The 15,743-nt window shown below is 64.2% G+C and overlaps 1 protein-coding gene across 3 annotated transcripts in view; it reads right to left on the reverse strand.

Moving 5' to 3' along the window:
- aPKC (protein kinase C iota type) overlaps positions 1-15,743 on the reverse strand; it is an 88,375-nt gene that overhangs the window by 24,981 nt on the left and 47,651 nt on the right. For all 3 annotated transcript variants that reach the window (XM_037219152.1, XM_037219153.1, XM_037219151.1), the window contains exons 7-13: positions 13,314-13,506; positions 10,626-10,730; positions 6,806-7,084; positions 3,603-3,722; positions 2,583-2,763; positions 1,981-2,099; positions 467-636 (exon numbers count right to left, since the gene is read on the reverse strand). In XM_037219152.1, the coding sequence (XP_037075047.1) occupies positions 467-636; positions 1,981-2,099; positions 2,583-2,763; positions 3,603-3,722; positions 6,806-7,084; positions 10,626-10,730; positions 13,314-13,506 (1,167 nt within the window). The remainder of the gene's footprint in view (positions 1-466; positions 637-1,980; positions 2,100-2,582; positions 2,764-3,602; positions 3,723-6,805; positions 7,085-10,625; positions 10,731-13,313; positions 13,507-15,743) is intronic.

Consider the following 15,743-nt stretch of genomic DNA (forward strand, 5'->3'; position numbering starts at 1 on the left):
GAATAAAACGTCCGAAACATGCGCCGGACGCCGTCCGTGGGTGTGCATCCGAGCGTGGTCCAAAAATACACGGAACAAGGGGCTTGGGCTTGTCACCGGCTGGTTACTCACGACCGATGTCATCGCCACGCTCGGCTGAACGACTCCGCTCGGCTTTTTTAAGCCGTGCAGCCGCTGGCGGAGCGGCCCGGCGCCGGCGGCACCGGCCGCCGTCCTCGGTGAATCCCCGGCCGCTCCCGGCCACGGACGGCCGTGCGCGCGCCGCCAGCGCCGCCCCGCGGCGGCCGGGCCCAGCGCCACCTGTCGGGGTATTGATCGGGCCCGGTCCGGTTCCGTGAAGCGAGCTCGGCGCGGCCGACCGGTCCGCGAGTTCGCCGCCCGGTCCGCTGGCACTTGGCCGGGGGCGGGGAGGCGGCCGCGGCACACTGGCCCGGCCGAGCGGCCGCGGGCGGCGGGGGCCACGTACCAGCTCCCAGTCGATGGACTTGAAGAACGGGTGGTTGACGATGTCCTGGAAGCCGGTCTCCGGGTGGCAGCCGAGACGCTCGCCCGGGTTCTTGTTCAGGAAGCCCTTCAGGATGCTGCACGCCTTCACCGACAGCGAGCGCGGGATGCGGATGGTCTTCTCCAGAATCACTGCGGGCGCGGCCGGACGAGTCAGAGGCGCTGCCACCACGCTCCCTGGCCTCCCCTCCCCCTATCTCACCCCACCTCACCCACGCACCATCAGCGGCAGGCGCCTCCAAACCGGGCGCCGCGGCGCCGCGGCAGCAGCGAACAGCTGCTCTGCTCGGCCTCATCCAATCAGATCGCAGCAAACTGGATCATACCGTGAATGGGCACGGGGTATAAATGGCAGAGGTCGTGACGGACAGGGACGGTCTTCGTGACGGAGAGCACTGAGCCGCGCGGCATGACGTGCATCCTGATCCCACGTCCACCAGCCTCAACAGACTCACTGCACACAGCGTTATGCGAGGAACGGGAGCAACACATTGAGGGGTAACGAGCAGCAGACACCAGAGTCGCGCAGCACCGGTGCCGACCGCGCGCGTCTCAGATGTGCGACGCGTGCGTCCAGCAATGTGGACAGCATCGCACATGACGCCGAAAGATTGGAACACACCACTGGCCAGGACTGGAACATAGGCGCTCAGCGCATCGCCAAGGGCCAGCAGACAGCGGCGAAGCAGGAACGGGAGGCTCAAGGGGTATCATCTACGGGTTTAAAAAGGCCCACAGGGATGTCCTCACTGCGAGCGAAGCCACCAAATGACAGCTGGAACGTGATGATGACGTCAGCGAACCGGTGACGCCACCAGGTTCAGACCGACGTACAAGGCACGCACGTGCCGAACTCGCCTTTGAAGAGGCACCACATCAGACGGAAATAACACGGCAACTTCAAACAGCACTGAGTCAGTCACCAAACGGAAAGCGCTGGTTCAGAATACTTCTGTGTCCGAGGAACAGCACGTTCTTAAATATTCCCACCGAAACACATTTGGACGTCGCGGATGAGCGACGGAAACTTCACCACCATGCAGCGCAACACGAGGCAGATCGGTTCCCGTCCGGATAAAAACACCATTCAAATGCACACGCGCTTCAGCCTCGGCTGTCGCCAGTGTCCTGGTCCATCGTAAAGCGCCTAAAGACAGATGTCATGAGACATCCAGCCTCTGCCCCGAGCGACCAACACCCCAGGGTCAGGAGTCACCACGCCGCAGGAGCGGCTAACACCACAGGGCCAGGAGTCACCAGGCCACAGGAGCTACCAACGGCAAAGGGCCACGAGTCACCAGGCCCAACACCACATGGTCAGGAGTCACCAGGTCACAGCAGCGGCCAACACCACGGGGTCAGGAGTCCCCAGGCCGCAACAGTGACCAACACCACATTGTCAGGAGTCACCAGGCAGCACGAGTGACCAACGCCACAGGGCCGGGAGTCACCACGCCTTAGGCAGGGTCTGCTCACCTTGGAACAGGTAGTCCTCCGTGTTCTGGTCGGGGGACTCGGAGTACACGCCGATGTCGAACGGGCTCCGGCCGGCCAGCATCTCGTACATCAGCACGCCAAGTGCCCACCAGTCCACACTGGAGACAGACAGCGGCGACATCTAGCGACCGAGCGCGTAACCAAAGCCTGTCCGTACTGCCGCGACGGAACGGCCGGCGCGCAAAAGCCCGCCGTCGCAATGAACATGATCAGTGCACTGGTTGTCAGCATGAGAGGGCGCTTTTTGTCGGCTCAGAACACCACAGCCAAGAGGAGGATCAAAGTGCATATACAAAACTCTGGATCAGACACATCAGCTCGAGATCACGGCGGAGGATGGATAGGGCTAGGCTTCATCCGGCTTTCGTCCGTTCCCACGCCCAGCTCTCTAGCCCGTGACTGGGCACCTCGTCAAGTTCATGGGATTCTCTTTCTCCTCATGGTGCCGGATTCCAGGTTACGTTAGCCGTAATGACGGTTGGAGGCTTTACTCTGGGCCCCATACCGGGTCCGGGGGCACACGTACGCGGGCCCGGGCCCGGGGTGCTGTGGGGCCCAGATCAGGGGGGGGGGGGGGGTACCTGAAGCCGTAGTCCTCGCCGCGCAGAATCTCCGGCGCGATGTAGTTGGGCGTGCCGCAGAAGGTGGACGTCGAGTCGCCCTGGCGGATGCCCTCCTTGCACATGCCGTAGTCGGTCAGCTTGATGTGGCCCTCGTGGTCGATCAGCACGTTGTCCAGCTTCAGGTCGCGGTAGATGATCCCTGCCGGAGGATCCCCGGTCAGGCCCGTGACACCGGCCGCACGTCGCTGGTCTGCGCCGCCTACTGGCCAGACCATTCTGTGCCGTGCTCCGCACAGACCAGGGAACGGCTCCTGGTCACCAGAGTCCCGCCCGGCGCCGGACCCCAGGCGGAGTCGGGATCGATTCCCAAGCCGACCGCATTTTCCTTGAATCAGAATGGACGAGACTCATTCATACACATACCTGAGCCGCAGACTCAGAATCGGAGTCGACTCAGAGCCGTCCGTACTGCTGGGAATCGGTGCCAGAATCACATCCCACATGCCTGTTGGCGAGAATCGGACTCGACTTCACCCGGCGAAAATGTGCACGGAGCCGCCGGCGAGGGTCACGGTACCCCGGACCCCCGCTGGCAGCCGCCCGGCCCGCCACCGGTCGCGTGAGCCCGTGCCCCAGACGAGACGGGAACGTCGTCCGCGGAGTGCGGTTACAGCTCACAGCTTATCCGGATAAGACCCGGATCCCGCAAACCGGCCCGCTGCTGGGGCTCCCACAAGATCCGCCCGTCTCGTCTCATCGGCCACTACAAACAACACTGTAACTGGAGCAGGGAACGCACGGCAGTCGTCACCACAGCTCTGTTTGTCGTGCGCTCCTCGGGTTATTCCTTGGGCACTGCGGCACTGAATTTCAAACGTTCCGGACGCACCAAAGCAACACAAGGCTGCGCGTAATTGGAGCGTGAGACACAGTAGGCACATACCCACGGTGCCGTTCTCTCGTCGTGACCAGCCGCCGTCCGCCGCGACCCCGAGCCGCACGGCCGCCGCGGCCGCGCCCCGCCGGCCCGGCACGTACCCCTCTCGTGCAGGAAGTTCAGCGCCAGGCAGATCTCGGCCGTGTAGAACTTGGCGTGCTCCTCGGGCAGCTTCCGCTGGCGCTGCATGTGGAACATCAGATCTCCGCCGCGCACGAACTCTGCGACGGCGGGAGGAAGGCGGCGTCATGCGGCGGATACGTGGCGACTCCTGGTGGAGGTGCCGCCAACTGTGCTGCCGGCGGCGGCAGCTGCACGGCTGTCGAGAGCTAGGACAGGTATAATGGGAGCGTTCGCTCTCATTCGATGCGAGACGGGGACGGGAAGCCAGCGAGAAATGCCTTACTCCGCTATTCACGAAACGACAAAAACCAGCGCGATGCCATGTGAGAGTCGGGCGGGTCGAATGTTGCCATTAACTCCATTCGATCGGCTGGGTCATTTCTCACACTCATGCAAAAGAGGGCTTCGCCGAACGCACTGCGTCACTTTCGAGCACGTCCTTTGTCACAGAGGCAGACAAATGGGCTCAACGCATGCATCAGTGAGCGCATACATATTTCATAGCGGGTCTTATGACCTGAGTATCTTCTGCCGCTCAGGCTCTGTCGTACATCACAGTTCAGGCAAGAGTGCTTCGCTGCCCAGCGCAAGAGCAACGCACGAAAGACCGACCGGAGCCCGGGCTCACGACGACAGCCCGCTTAAGAAGAGAGCGGCAGGTCACTCACAGCCCACTTGAGACCCCACACGCCTGCAGAACGAGACGCCCGACGGCATGTAAACACAACCATCAGCTCCGCAAACACGCACAGACCATCGCGTCGACCTCGTCCGCGGCCGGCGGTCGCAGTCGGCGCCGGGCAGCCCGGACGAGTGGGCGCGCGGCCCAACCGGCGTCAAACGCCATCTCCGCCGCGCCCTCCGACCGGACGCGCCGCCCTGGCCGACGGCTCGCGTTACCGCCTTTTTCTCAGCGCCACTAATGGCGAGCGATTCACGGCCGCTAAAACGCCGCCATGTCGGAGAATCGAGCGGCGCGGCCGACATGCCGGCGGCGAGCGAACCGCCGCAGCGTGGCGCATCCGACGGACGATCCATCGGCACACCTGCGCGCCAGGTTTGGCACCGGAGAGGTACATGGACGCCAGGTCTGGCACCCGAAAGGTACACGGATATCAGGTCCGACACCGAAGAGGTACACGGACAACAGGTCTGGCACCGGAGAGGTACACGGACAACAGGTTTGGCACCGGAGAGGTACACGGACGCCAGGTCTGACACCGGAGAGGTACACGGACGCCAGGTCTGGCACCGGAGAGGTACATGGACGCCAGGTCTAGCACCCGAAAGGTACACGGATATCAGGGCCGACACCGAAGAGGTACACGGACAACAGGTCTGACACCGGAGAGGTACACGGACGCCAGGTCTGACACCGGAGAGGTACATGGACGCCAGGTCTGGCACCCGAAAGGTACACGGATATCAGGTCCGACACCGAAGAGGTACACGGACAACAGGTCTGGCACCGGAGAGGTACGCGGACAACAGGTTTGGCACCGGAGAGGTACACGGACGCCAGGTCTGACACCCGAGAGGTACACGGACGCCAGGTCTGGCACCGGAGAGGTACACGGACGCCATGTCTGGCACCGGAGAGGTACACGGACACCAGGTCTGACACCGGAAAGGTACGTGGACGCCAGGTCTGGCACCGGAGAGGTACACGGACGCCATGTCTGGCACCGGAGAGGTACACGGACACCAGGTCTGACACCGGAAAGGTACGTGGACGCCAGGTCTGACATCGGAGAGGTACGTGGACGCCAGGTCTGGCACCGGAGAGCTACACGGTCGCCAGGTCTGGCATCGGAGATGTACACGGACGCGGACGCGGTGCGAGATGCCATGCCGTAATAAGCCCGTGTTGATCAAAACATGAGCGACACTCAGCCACCAGTCATTGGCATGCGGTACAGAAGATGCGCAGAGCGTCAAGTACAATAAACTGGAGGTAGAAAGGGGCGCATTGGCTGTATTAAGGCAGCGGGAGGCTCTCCGCCACGGATAAGCGATAAGAATATAAGATCAGCTCCTGCCAATAAACAGCAACGTCTCTAAGACCGCCGTCGCACGCGCCGGTATCTCAATCATGTTTTTTAATGGGCAGGGGAAACCCAGTGGGCAATAGAGGTCCACCTTAACGACGCCGTTGTCCGCGCTCCTTGCTCGGCCAATCATTACCGGCCTGGCGGGGCGTGCCTCTGGGGTCTCTAATGAGCAGATACAGAACATCACGCCATGGGCCGTGCAGGTTACCGTTCGGCCCGTCGGCGTCGACGAAGGTCAATCGCGCGCGGACGAACCGGCCAAAAGGCGAGATTGATTAAACCACGCGAACGGAACGAACGACGGAGGCACCGTGACATCCGGATGGGTAAATCGACCCTGGGAGATCGTCCCTGCGAACACGCAGGGCGGAAAATGACACCGGGCATCACAGAAAAGGACATGAAACTTTCGAGGACGTGTGGGAGTGGTGAGCAAGGTACCCCCCACCGGGAGATCGACGATGCATCAGATCGACACGAGGTGGCTGCTACGCCACGCCCTGTGCACTTCCAACGTCCAGCCGCCGGTCCCAACACAGCCGCCGCACGTGGGAGTATGAAAACGGCCAACTCTTTACAACAAACCATAAATCAGACGCAGAACACAGCCGCAAAAACGTCCGCACAGAGCGACCGACCAACAAAGCGACGAAAGTCTCACTCGAAACGACGACAGAAAGTCGCGCTGCACACGGTGGCAAGAGCTGACCACGCTCGCCAGCCGAGGCGCCGTCTTCGCCACCCCAGGCGCTACGCTCATCGGCACAAACACCGTTCTCATCAACAGATAACGTCCCCACCAGCGAACAACATCCTCACAAGCTCAGACACTGTTCTAACCAGCTCAGACACTGTTCTCACCAGCCCAGACACTGTTCTCACCAGGCCAGACACTGTTCTCACCAGCTCAGACACTCCTCACCAGCCCAGACACTATTCTCACCAGGCCAGACACTGTTCTCACCAGCTCAGACACTGCTCTCACCAGCTAGACACTGTTCTCACCAGGCCAGACACCGTTCTCACCAGCTCAGACACTGCTCTCACCAGCTCAGATACTGTTCACACCAGCCCAGACACTGTTCTCACCAGCTCAAACACCGCCCTCCCCCGCCACACACGGTTCTCACCGATGACGAAGAAGAGCCTGCTGGCGCTCTGGAAGCACGAATGCAGTCCCACCAGGAACGGGTGGTTGGACGCCGTCTCGAACACGTGCTTCTCGGTCTGGACCCAGTCGATGTCCTCGTCGTCGGTGACCAGCTCCTTCTTGATCACCTTCATGGCGTAGACGCGCTTGGTGCGCTTCAGCTCGACCATGAGCACCTTGGCGTAGCTGCCGCGGCCGATCACGCGGATCAGCTCGAAGTCGTTCAGCGAGTACTGCCGCTGGCCGCCCGGCTCCAGCTCTGCCGGCGGCGGCCAGGTCGGGTCACGCGCCGGATCGGGTCAGCGGGACAGCGCGGGAGGGGGGGGGGGCAGCGACACCACTGGAGCACGTCATGCAGATGCGTTGGTTGGTTAGTTACTGGGTTTAAGGGCGCATTGACTGCGCTGGTCATTTACGCCTCATGAAGGTTTGCGCGATTGGCCCGCAACCCAGTATCGTGACTAAACGATGCATCCGATGTGATACGGTGATAGTGAAACGGCCGCCGTATCACTGGGTGGATACGGAAAACGCACAGATAATCGTTGGCTGTTGAAAGGCGTTCGGAGCAGCTCACTGCCAGCTGTTTAGCTTGTAAAATAGCAAACAGCGTGATGGCAGGCTTCCACCTGGCGTCACACGTGACGGGTCCGATCCCTGAGCATGGACCATCGGTGATCAGGTCCCACGGCGCATAACCCTGGCTTCGTCCACTCCCTAACACTCCCCCGTCCCGGCGCGGCGTCCCTGGAGCTACAGCCGCCCAGTCGACCGTTCGCCCCTTCCCTCCCCTTCCCCCTGCCAGCGCTCGAAGGGCCACGCAGGCGGCTGTGGCGGTCCCGCCTAGCGCCCTCGCACGAGCCGACCGGCGCGGCCGGCGCGCCAGCTTTAGCGCCCACCTGGGGATCGATGGAAACGACCCGAGGGGCCACCCTGGCCGCCGCCACTACCGCGACCCGAGGCGAAGGCCGGCGACAGCGGACCGGGCCGGCCCGACCGGCAGCGACCGGGGGCGGACCGTCGGCCACCGGTGGCGGCCGGGGGTAGACGAGCGGCTACCGGCGGCGGCCGCAGGCGGATGGTCGGCCACCGGTGGCAGCCGGAGGCGGACGGGTGGCCACCGGTGACAGCCGGAGGCGGACGGGCGGCCACCGGTGGCAGCCGGAGGCGGACGGGCGGCCACCGGTGGCGGCCGGAGGCGGACGGGCGGTCACCGGTGGCGATCCGGGCCGTGACGGCTCCGAGACCCGGAGTCTTCGGCGGACCGCGACTACCAGCAGCGGCAGGGGACGGGCTGGGACCTCCCCACGGCCCCGGGAGCTGACAACGTGCACAGCTGACGCCGCGCCACACCGAGACCGGCCACAGCCAGGCTGGCGTCCAGCCGTGGGGCAGCCGACCGGTCACCGATGGCCGTGTGTCAGTGGCCAAGCGACTCCAGCTGGCGGCACTGACCAAAGCTCCAGCGAAGGCAAATGGTCCTGTTCCGCGCAGAAGGTGGCTCCCGGTAATGCCCGGTCAACGGCGCGCTGCTGCGTGTGGCATCGAACCGCCGAATACCCATCGCATTCACTCTCGATGGCGCCAAATGAGCACGGACCACGCGTGGGGCCACGGAACCATGCGGACCACGGACCACGGCCCGTGGCGTTCCAAACCGAGCAGCCCCGCCCCCTCCCCTCCCTGTCATAACCCACGCACCTGGCGACCGCTCGGCGCACCGCTGTCCGGCCCGGGACAGCGGCGCTCCAGGTCCCCGAGGATTAATACTGCAAGCCACTCCAACTCCATCAAGGACAAGCCGGCGGTGTACACAGCCGGGCGCGCAAACAAGCCGCCCGCCACCGACAGGCAAACAACACTCTCGCACGGGGACAGACCACCGCCGCCGCCGCCGTCGCCGGTCGACGACGCGATGCATCGCCGGGGGCGATAGCGAGCGACGGCCGACGCCGTTCCGGGCGCGAGGTTTTGCGCGCGCCGGGGTGCCGAGCTGTGCGGGAGTCCACCACCTCAGGCAGCCGAGACTCGGCGCCGCGCGGCCGGAGCTGGCTTGGCTTCCGCGTCCCCGCGAGCCTGAGCTTCGCGGCACCGCCGCTGTCTCGGCCGACGGCGCCGGCGGCCGGCCGTGGCGGGGGCGCGCGCACCAACAGCCTCCGCCGGATCTGGCCGGTCACAAGTGACCCGGGCCGTGGCCAAGACCGGACCGGCGGCGGAGCGGACGCCGGCGAGCCGTGAGCAGCGCGCGCGCACACCGTCGCAAGTCTGCCGCGGCTCCGACCTGTTCCGGACATCGGGCTGCACGTGTGTGGGGCTCTACGTCTGCATCGCTTTGCGAGCCTCCAGAGAAGCCTGTGGATCCTCACCCCCACCCCCTCCTTCCACCCACCCCTCCACCCGTGGCTGAGGGCCGAGCACGCACCCCCGAGGAGCACTGTGTTGCCTGCCAGCGGAAGTCCGCGTCACTTTGCGGGCCCATCGATGAAGACCTCCATCACCTTGCATGTCCCATCGCGCGGCTGCGCGTCGCCGCCACGCGCCATCACTGAAATGTACGCCGCCGGGGGCGACAGCCGAGACAGCCGGGCGCGGCCGCCCCCCGGCAGCGCTGAGATACAGTGGCGTCGGCCTCCGGCGACGCACGAGACGGAGCGCCATCCATTAGCGCCCGCCACCGCGGGGGGCGTGAAACGAGCTGCCGTCGCCGTCGCCGCCGCCGCCGCCGCCGTCGCCGTCGGGAGCCTGGCCCCGGCCAGCTTCGGCGGCGGCCGGCTGAGCGGGGAGGCCGTGTTCACGGGCCGCGGGCGACGACCGGCTTCAAAGGAGGCGCAGCCGGGCTGCGCTCGGACGCCGGGGCGGACCGCGACACCGGGCCGCCCTGGGGCCGCCCTGATCAGGTCGGGAGTCGCACCATAACAGACGCCGGACCGAACGGGAGGGCGGGCGAACGAACGGCCCGCGGCAGCCAGCAGCAGCTGCCGACGCCGACTTCACGGGCGGCACCGTGTCGCCGTGCTTTAAGACCACGACCAGGCTAGACATGTGAGGTTGCATCAGCAGTCCCCGGGCCATAACCTCCCATCAAACATGGGGGGTTATGGCTCGGGAAATGCTGACGCAACTGACAAACAGCGCCTCACGGTTGTCGCGCCACTGCCCCCATCCCCCACCCCTCTCTCCACACATCCATACCAGGCTCCCATGGCGCGTTTGCAGCGCTGGAGTCTCAGACGCTGCAGCATCCCGTGCTCAGTGGCACCACTCGACGCGATACGAGCCCCGTGGCATGGCCATCAAACTTAACGTTACCGGCCAGCCGCGCCGTAGCTGACGTCACTGCGCCGTTTCGCTGGGCGGCCTCGCCATCGGTGCCAGTTGAGGGCACGCGGCCTCTGACGTCAGTACCGCCTAATGACGTCATACAGCCCCAGCGACGTCAGACATCAGCCGCGTCATTTCGGCAGCCGATCGTTGCAGGTTTGGTGGGGGGCGGGGGACGGGTGTGCACCAAACCACACCTATTGACGCCGGTTCCATCCATCCCGGCGTCGCCATCCTCCCCTCCCCCCCCCCCCCCCCTGGTGCCGGCATCCTGTCGGACCCCTTCCCCTAGCGTCGATACGCTTTGCGCCCCTCCCCCCTTCCCCAGCCGCCGCCGACATGGCGTCGGCCCCCCTGCCCCGGCCTCAACACCCTTCCCCCTCCCCTTGGCGCCGACACCCTTCCCCTCCGCTGGCACTGACACCCTGTCGGTCCCCTGCGCCCGGGCGCCGGCGCGCCGTCCCGGGGCGCCTGCTGACCTGCCGACGGCGCGTCCACGCTGACCACCTCGGTGGGCGCCGAGGTGGCGTCCTCGATGGGCAGCGGCACGTGCGCCTTGGTCGGCGGCACCACGCTGGTCGCGTCTGCAACACACGCCAGGGTCGACAGTGACACATGCAGACGCCAGCTCAGACAAGAGCGCGCGGCGAACGGCGAGCAGCAGTGGGCGACGCCTCCGCGACACAGACACGCATCACGCCACGCTCGGCCCGACAGGTCACCGCGACGAGAGCCCGACGCGGGACAATGGGGACGAGCGCTTACGGAGAGGTAGGAGAGGAATCAGCGGGGCAGAGCGCAATAGCGATCGCGCTGGAAATGCACCCGGAAATGCACCCGGTCCGCGCTGGAAATGCACCCGCCACTCGCTCCAGCATGAGTTGTTCCGAGAGCATCGACTCGCCTGCCTCTCCGCCGACAGCAGCATCACATGCATTACTCGCCGCGTTTCGCTGGAAGACGTTCGTCATGCATACAGCACGAATTCACCACGGCCGCAACGTGACAAGAACGACACCCACTTCCCAGTCAGACGAGCGGAGGCCGAGGGCGTGGGCGCGGCGGAGCGGGGCCAATCCCGTGGCTAATGTCGAGCCCATTCCAGTCAGCAACTCCTCGACGTCCGGACGACACATCGACTTGGCAGTGGGCCGGCGCCCGCAGCGGCCCACAAACGGCCGTCGGGCCCGCTTCGAATGCACGCCCAATCACCAGCTGACTCGGCCGAGCGGCGTGTTTGGACTCGTCGCAAAGGTCAGCACAGCCGCGGGCCAGTGTCGCCGATGAAAATGGTGCCCCGATGGCCGCGCCCGACGGGGCGCCGCGTCTGGACGCGGTCGGGTCGGGGTCACGCCGGGGTCGGGTCGGGGTCGGGGCGGACAAGTGGCTGGACCACGCGCGGCCAGAGAAGCCGAAACGCCAGGCGAGCCCCGCATAGAACAGTCTCCGCCGGATGAGATGCTATGCAGTGGGATTAAATAGGCCCATCTCGTGCCCCATTTTGGGATGCCAGGCCGGCCTGGTGAGAGACGCGCAACGTTCGCCACTTGGTCTTCCCAGGGGCTGCCCACAGAATGGCGAAGAGTTCATTTTTCCGTTCCACATCAAGTGGCTAGTGTACACCTTACGACATTGAGCTATTTGCAGAAGACAGGTTAGGACTGAACCAGCTAGCCCACAAGACCAGCGAATATCGTTAGCAGCTATGTTATATAAATGTGATCAAAAACAGGGGAGAGCCAAATTCGGTCATCACGTCTTAAAATGAAGATTGAGCACCAAGTAGGCGGCATTGCGCCCTGTTCACGATCGCACCCCGAGTGAGACGTACTGAAGATGCCCGGAGGGCTGAGGGTCCTCTCCTCCGCGTCTGCCAGCACCCCCGCCGCGGGCCGCAGCGTAGGTCCCCACAGCCGACCCACCGGTCCCCTGACCTCCCACCCTGATCACGCCTTCCCCGCCGTTCGGCCCCGTCCGGCGGGTGCACTGCCCGGCGGGTGCGCTGTCCGGCGGGCGCGCTGTCCGGCGGCGTCGAGCGGACGTGCTCGCGTGAACGCCACCGTCGTCCAGTATTATCAGCGGCTGGGGCCGCGCACGCGACGCGAGCTCCGCAGCCGCCCGGCGGCGGCGGCGGCGGCAGGTAGGGTGACGCCGGGGGCACCCATACGGACGTCGATTCACCGCCCCGAGGACGCCGCTCGTGCCGCGCACCGTCTTACAACCGGTCGCGAGACGCCTCTAACGGCCAATTAGGCCCTGACAGAAGCGGCGGCGGCGGAAGCGTGCGGGCCGGGCCCTGTTAGCGCACGCTGGCTCCAGGACTTGAGCAGCGCAGCTTGTACTGATCCGTGAGAGCTCTCCCCGATCAAGCCAGACCCGGCAGCACAGCTAGTCCGGTGTGGCTGATCGAACCTTCGGGTTCAATTTTAACAACTCCACAATGTCGGACATTGTTGAATGACGTCGCCCCGCGTCCGTCACAAGGAAGGCGTGCGAACGACAAGCGAGCACTAGCTGTGCGGATCAGCCACCCCGGGACGTGGCTGACGAGCGTCGGTTGACCTCGCGACGAGCGGATGAGGCCGCAAAACACCGCGCGCCATCCGTTTGTTCCTAATCCATCACCAGCATCGGGCGGCGGCAGCCCGGGACAAAGCCGGGATGAATGGATCGTCCCGCGTCCGACGGCGGGCAGGAAGGCCCGCCGCCGGATCCACCGGAGACGCCGCGCGACGGAGCTGCATCCGACGTCATACCGCCGCGACGCGATCGGCGACGCCGCCACAAGCCGGGGCGGCTCGCGCTCCGCCGGACCCGGAGGGTGGAGCCCCTAGCGCCGTCGGCGCGTGGCGGCCGTCTGTCCACTCACGCGTTCGTGCGCGGTGGTGGCGCGAGGCGAGGTGGCAATTAGCGTTATCAGCACCAGATGGAGCGGGAAAGGAAGGTCTCGCAGCGCTTCTTTTTCACAGACACAGAACCGCAGCACCGCCCTCCATCAACAAGACAACGGAGCCACTCTCCCATGGCAGCAGCAGAACATCATCACCCCTCCCTCGCCGTAACAGGACAGCGCAACCCCTCCCCAGCGTGACATGACACCTCACCACCAGCTTCCTTCAGTCGCAGGAGAGTGTCACCACGACCACGCCCCCGCGCGCGCCCCTCACCGGGTGGGAGGGCATCCCGCTCGCCGTTCGCCGAGTCGGTGCGCAGGTGCGTGGGCGGCACGATCTCGCCAGTGCACTTGTTCTTCAGCAGCTTGTGGCACTTCTTGTGGATGAGCAGCTTGCACTGAGTGCACTTGAAGCCTTGCCGGCCCAGGCCCCAGATCCGGTCGGCGCAGTAGGCACACGCCGCGCTCTGTGGAGAAGAGAGGCGGCGGTCAGACGTGAGGGGCGGCGGTGAGAGAAGAGGCGGTGAGCAGTCATGTGGTGAGAGGTGAGACGGTGTGACGGTGAGAGGTATGGCGGTGGCAGGTGAGGTGGTTAGAGGTAAGATGGTGAGACGATGAGGGGTGATGTGGTGAGACGGTGAGAGATGAGGCGGTGAGACGGTGAGAGATGACGCGGTGAGACAGTGGAAGGTGAGGCGGTGGTACGGTAAGAGGTGAGACCGTGAGAGATGACATAGTGAGAGGCGATGCCGTGAGATGCGAAACGGCGACGACGGCACACTCGGAGTCGGAAGGATCGTTCAGTGTTGCTGTTACCCCACGTTGATGAATGCGTCTAACGTGGCGCACCGATTAGCGTGATGGGCTTTGGCGTGAACGCCCTGAGTAGGTGCGCGATGATTCATGATGTGGCCGTGGTGTGCAACAAGGGTCAGAGACAGCCACGGTTAGACGAGGTCAGAGAATTCTGGTCAACTAAGGCCGGAGTGGGTGAATGCAAACAGTCTAACACACACAACACAGCCATCTGATTAAACCTTACCACTCTGTCACGTTCTATTTTGTTATAAAGTCTAAAGCCATCGGTCGCACCTGCGATTCAACCACAGCACACTATTGTCATAATCGAAAAGGGCCCACTAAAAAGCGGACAACAAGCGACCCTTTTACACAGAGTACGGATACGCACCTGCGATACAACCACAGCACACTATTGTCATAATCGAAAAGGGCCCACTAAAAAGCGGACAACAAGCGACCCTTTTACACAGAGTACGGAGCGAGCCAGCGTCGAGACTTGGGTGAAGCCAGGTTAGGATCGCACCCTTCGGTCCCGCCCACTGCCCCGACCAGCATCTGGCCAGTAAGTCGCGTACGAACATGATGGGTGAAGTGACACGCCTCCTCATCGTGGCAATCACAGCGCCGGTCCGATTACGAGCGGCTTCTTTTAATCACAGCACGGTCCGTTATAGTCAAGCTCTAAATCGAGGGCGGTCGACTAAAAGCTTAGATTATCGCTAACCGCCCGGCAAACAATGAAGAATGCTTCGCAGGTAACGTCGGATGCTTGCTCAGTACATCACTGGCACTCTCCAATTGCATTCAGCGTAGGTGTTGACCGAAGACTGCGCGAAACTAAAACGATCGCCGCCCAGTGAACACTAAAATGACCGCTGAACTTGCTATAATATGAGCGTTTCCATTCTTCAGCGGCAACATTCCAATGTTTTATCGTCGGTTTTATAGGACTTTTGCATGTTATGTAAAGTATAATTACTTGGTTATCGGGTATCGCCAGGCGCGCTGTGAATAATAAATCACAATACGATCCATAATGCTCTGGAATCCATTTGCACGGGTCACTGGATACTTCATTGATTAGCCCAGGTCCAGCTGGCCCAATGAGCCGCTCGGGTTGCGCCCGCCCTCACAAGGCCACGGCCGGACACCGCACCCCAGCTGTCCCTTCTCAACCACTGCTCCCTCCGTTCCAACCGGTCGGCTCGGCGCGGCGCGAGCGGTGACCCATTCCGGCGCGGCGCGAGCGACTATCTCCCCCGGCGCGGTGAGAGCCGTGACCCATTCCGGCGCGGTACGAGTGGCTATCTCTCCCGGCGCGGCGCGAGCCGTGACCCATTCCGGCTCGGTACGAATGGCTATCTCCCCCGGCGCGGCGAGAGCCGTGACCCCTTCCGGCTCGGTACGAGTGGCTATCTCCCCCGGCGCGCCGAGAGCCGTGACCCATTCCGGCGCGGTACGAGTGGCTATCTCCCCCGACGCGCCGAGAGCCGTGACCCATTCCGGCGCGGTACGAGTGGCTATCTCCCCCGGCGCGGCGAGAGCCGTGACCCATTCCAGCTCGGTACGAGTGGCTATCTCCCCCGGCGCGCCGAGAGCCGTGACCCATTCCGGCGCGGTACGAGTGGCTATCTCCCCCGGCGCGCCGAGAGCCGTGACCCATCCCGGCGCGGTACGAGTGGCTATCTCCCCCGGCGCGGCGAGAGCCGTGACCCATTCCGGCGCGGTACGAGTGGCTATCTCCCCCGGCGCGCCGAGAGCCGTGACCCATTCCGGCTCGGTACGAGTGGCTATCTCCCCCGGCGCGGCGAGAGCCGTGACCCATTCCAGCTCGGTACGAGTGGCTATCTCCCCCGGCGCGCCGAGAGCCGTGACCCATTCCGGCGCGGTACGAGTGGCTATC

Source organism: Pollicipes pollicipes, unplaced genomic scaffold (genome assembly GCF_011947565.3).
Source record: "Pollicipes pollicipes isolate AB1234 unplaced genomic scaffold, Ppol_2.1 Scaffold_4295;HRSCAF=5057_pilon_pilon_pilon, whole genome shotgun sequence".
Taxonomy (NCBI): Eukaryota; Metazoa; Arthropoda; class Thecostraca; order Pollicipedomorpha; family Pollicipedidae; genus Pollicipes; species Pollicipes pollicipes.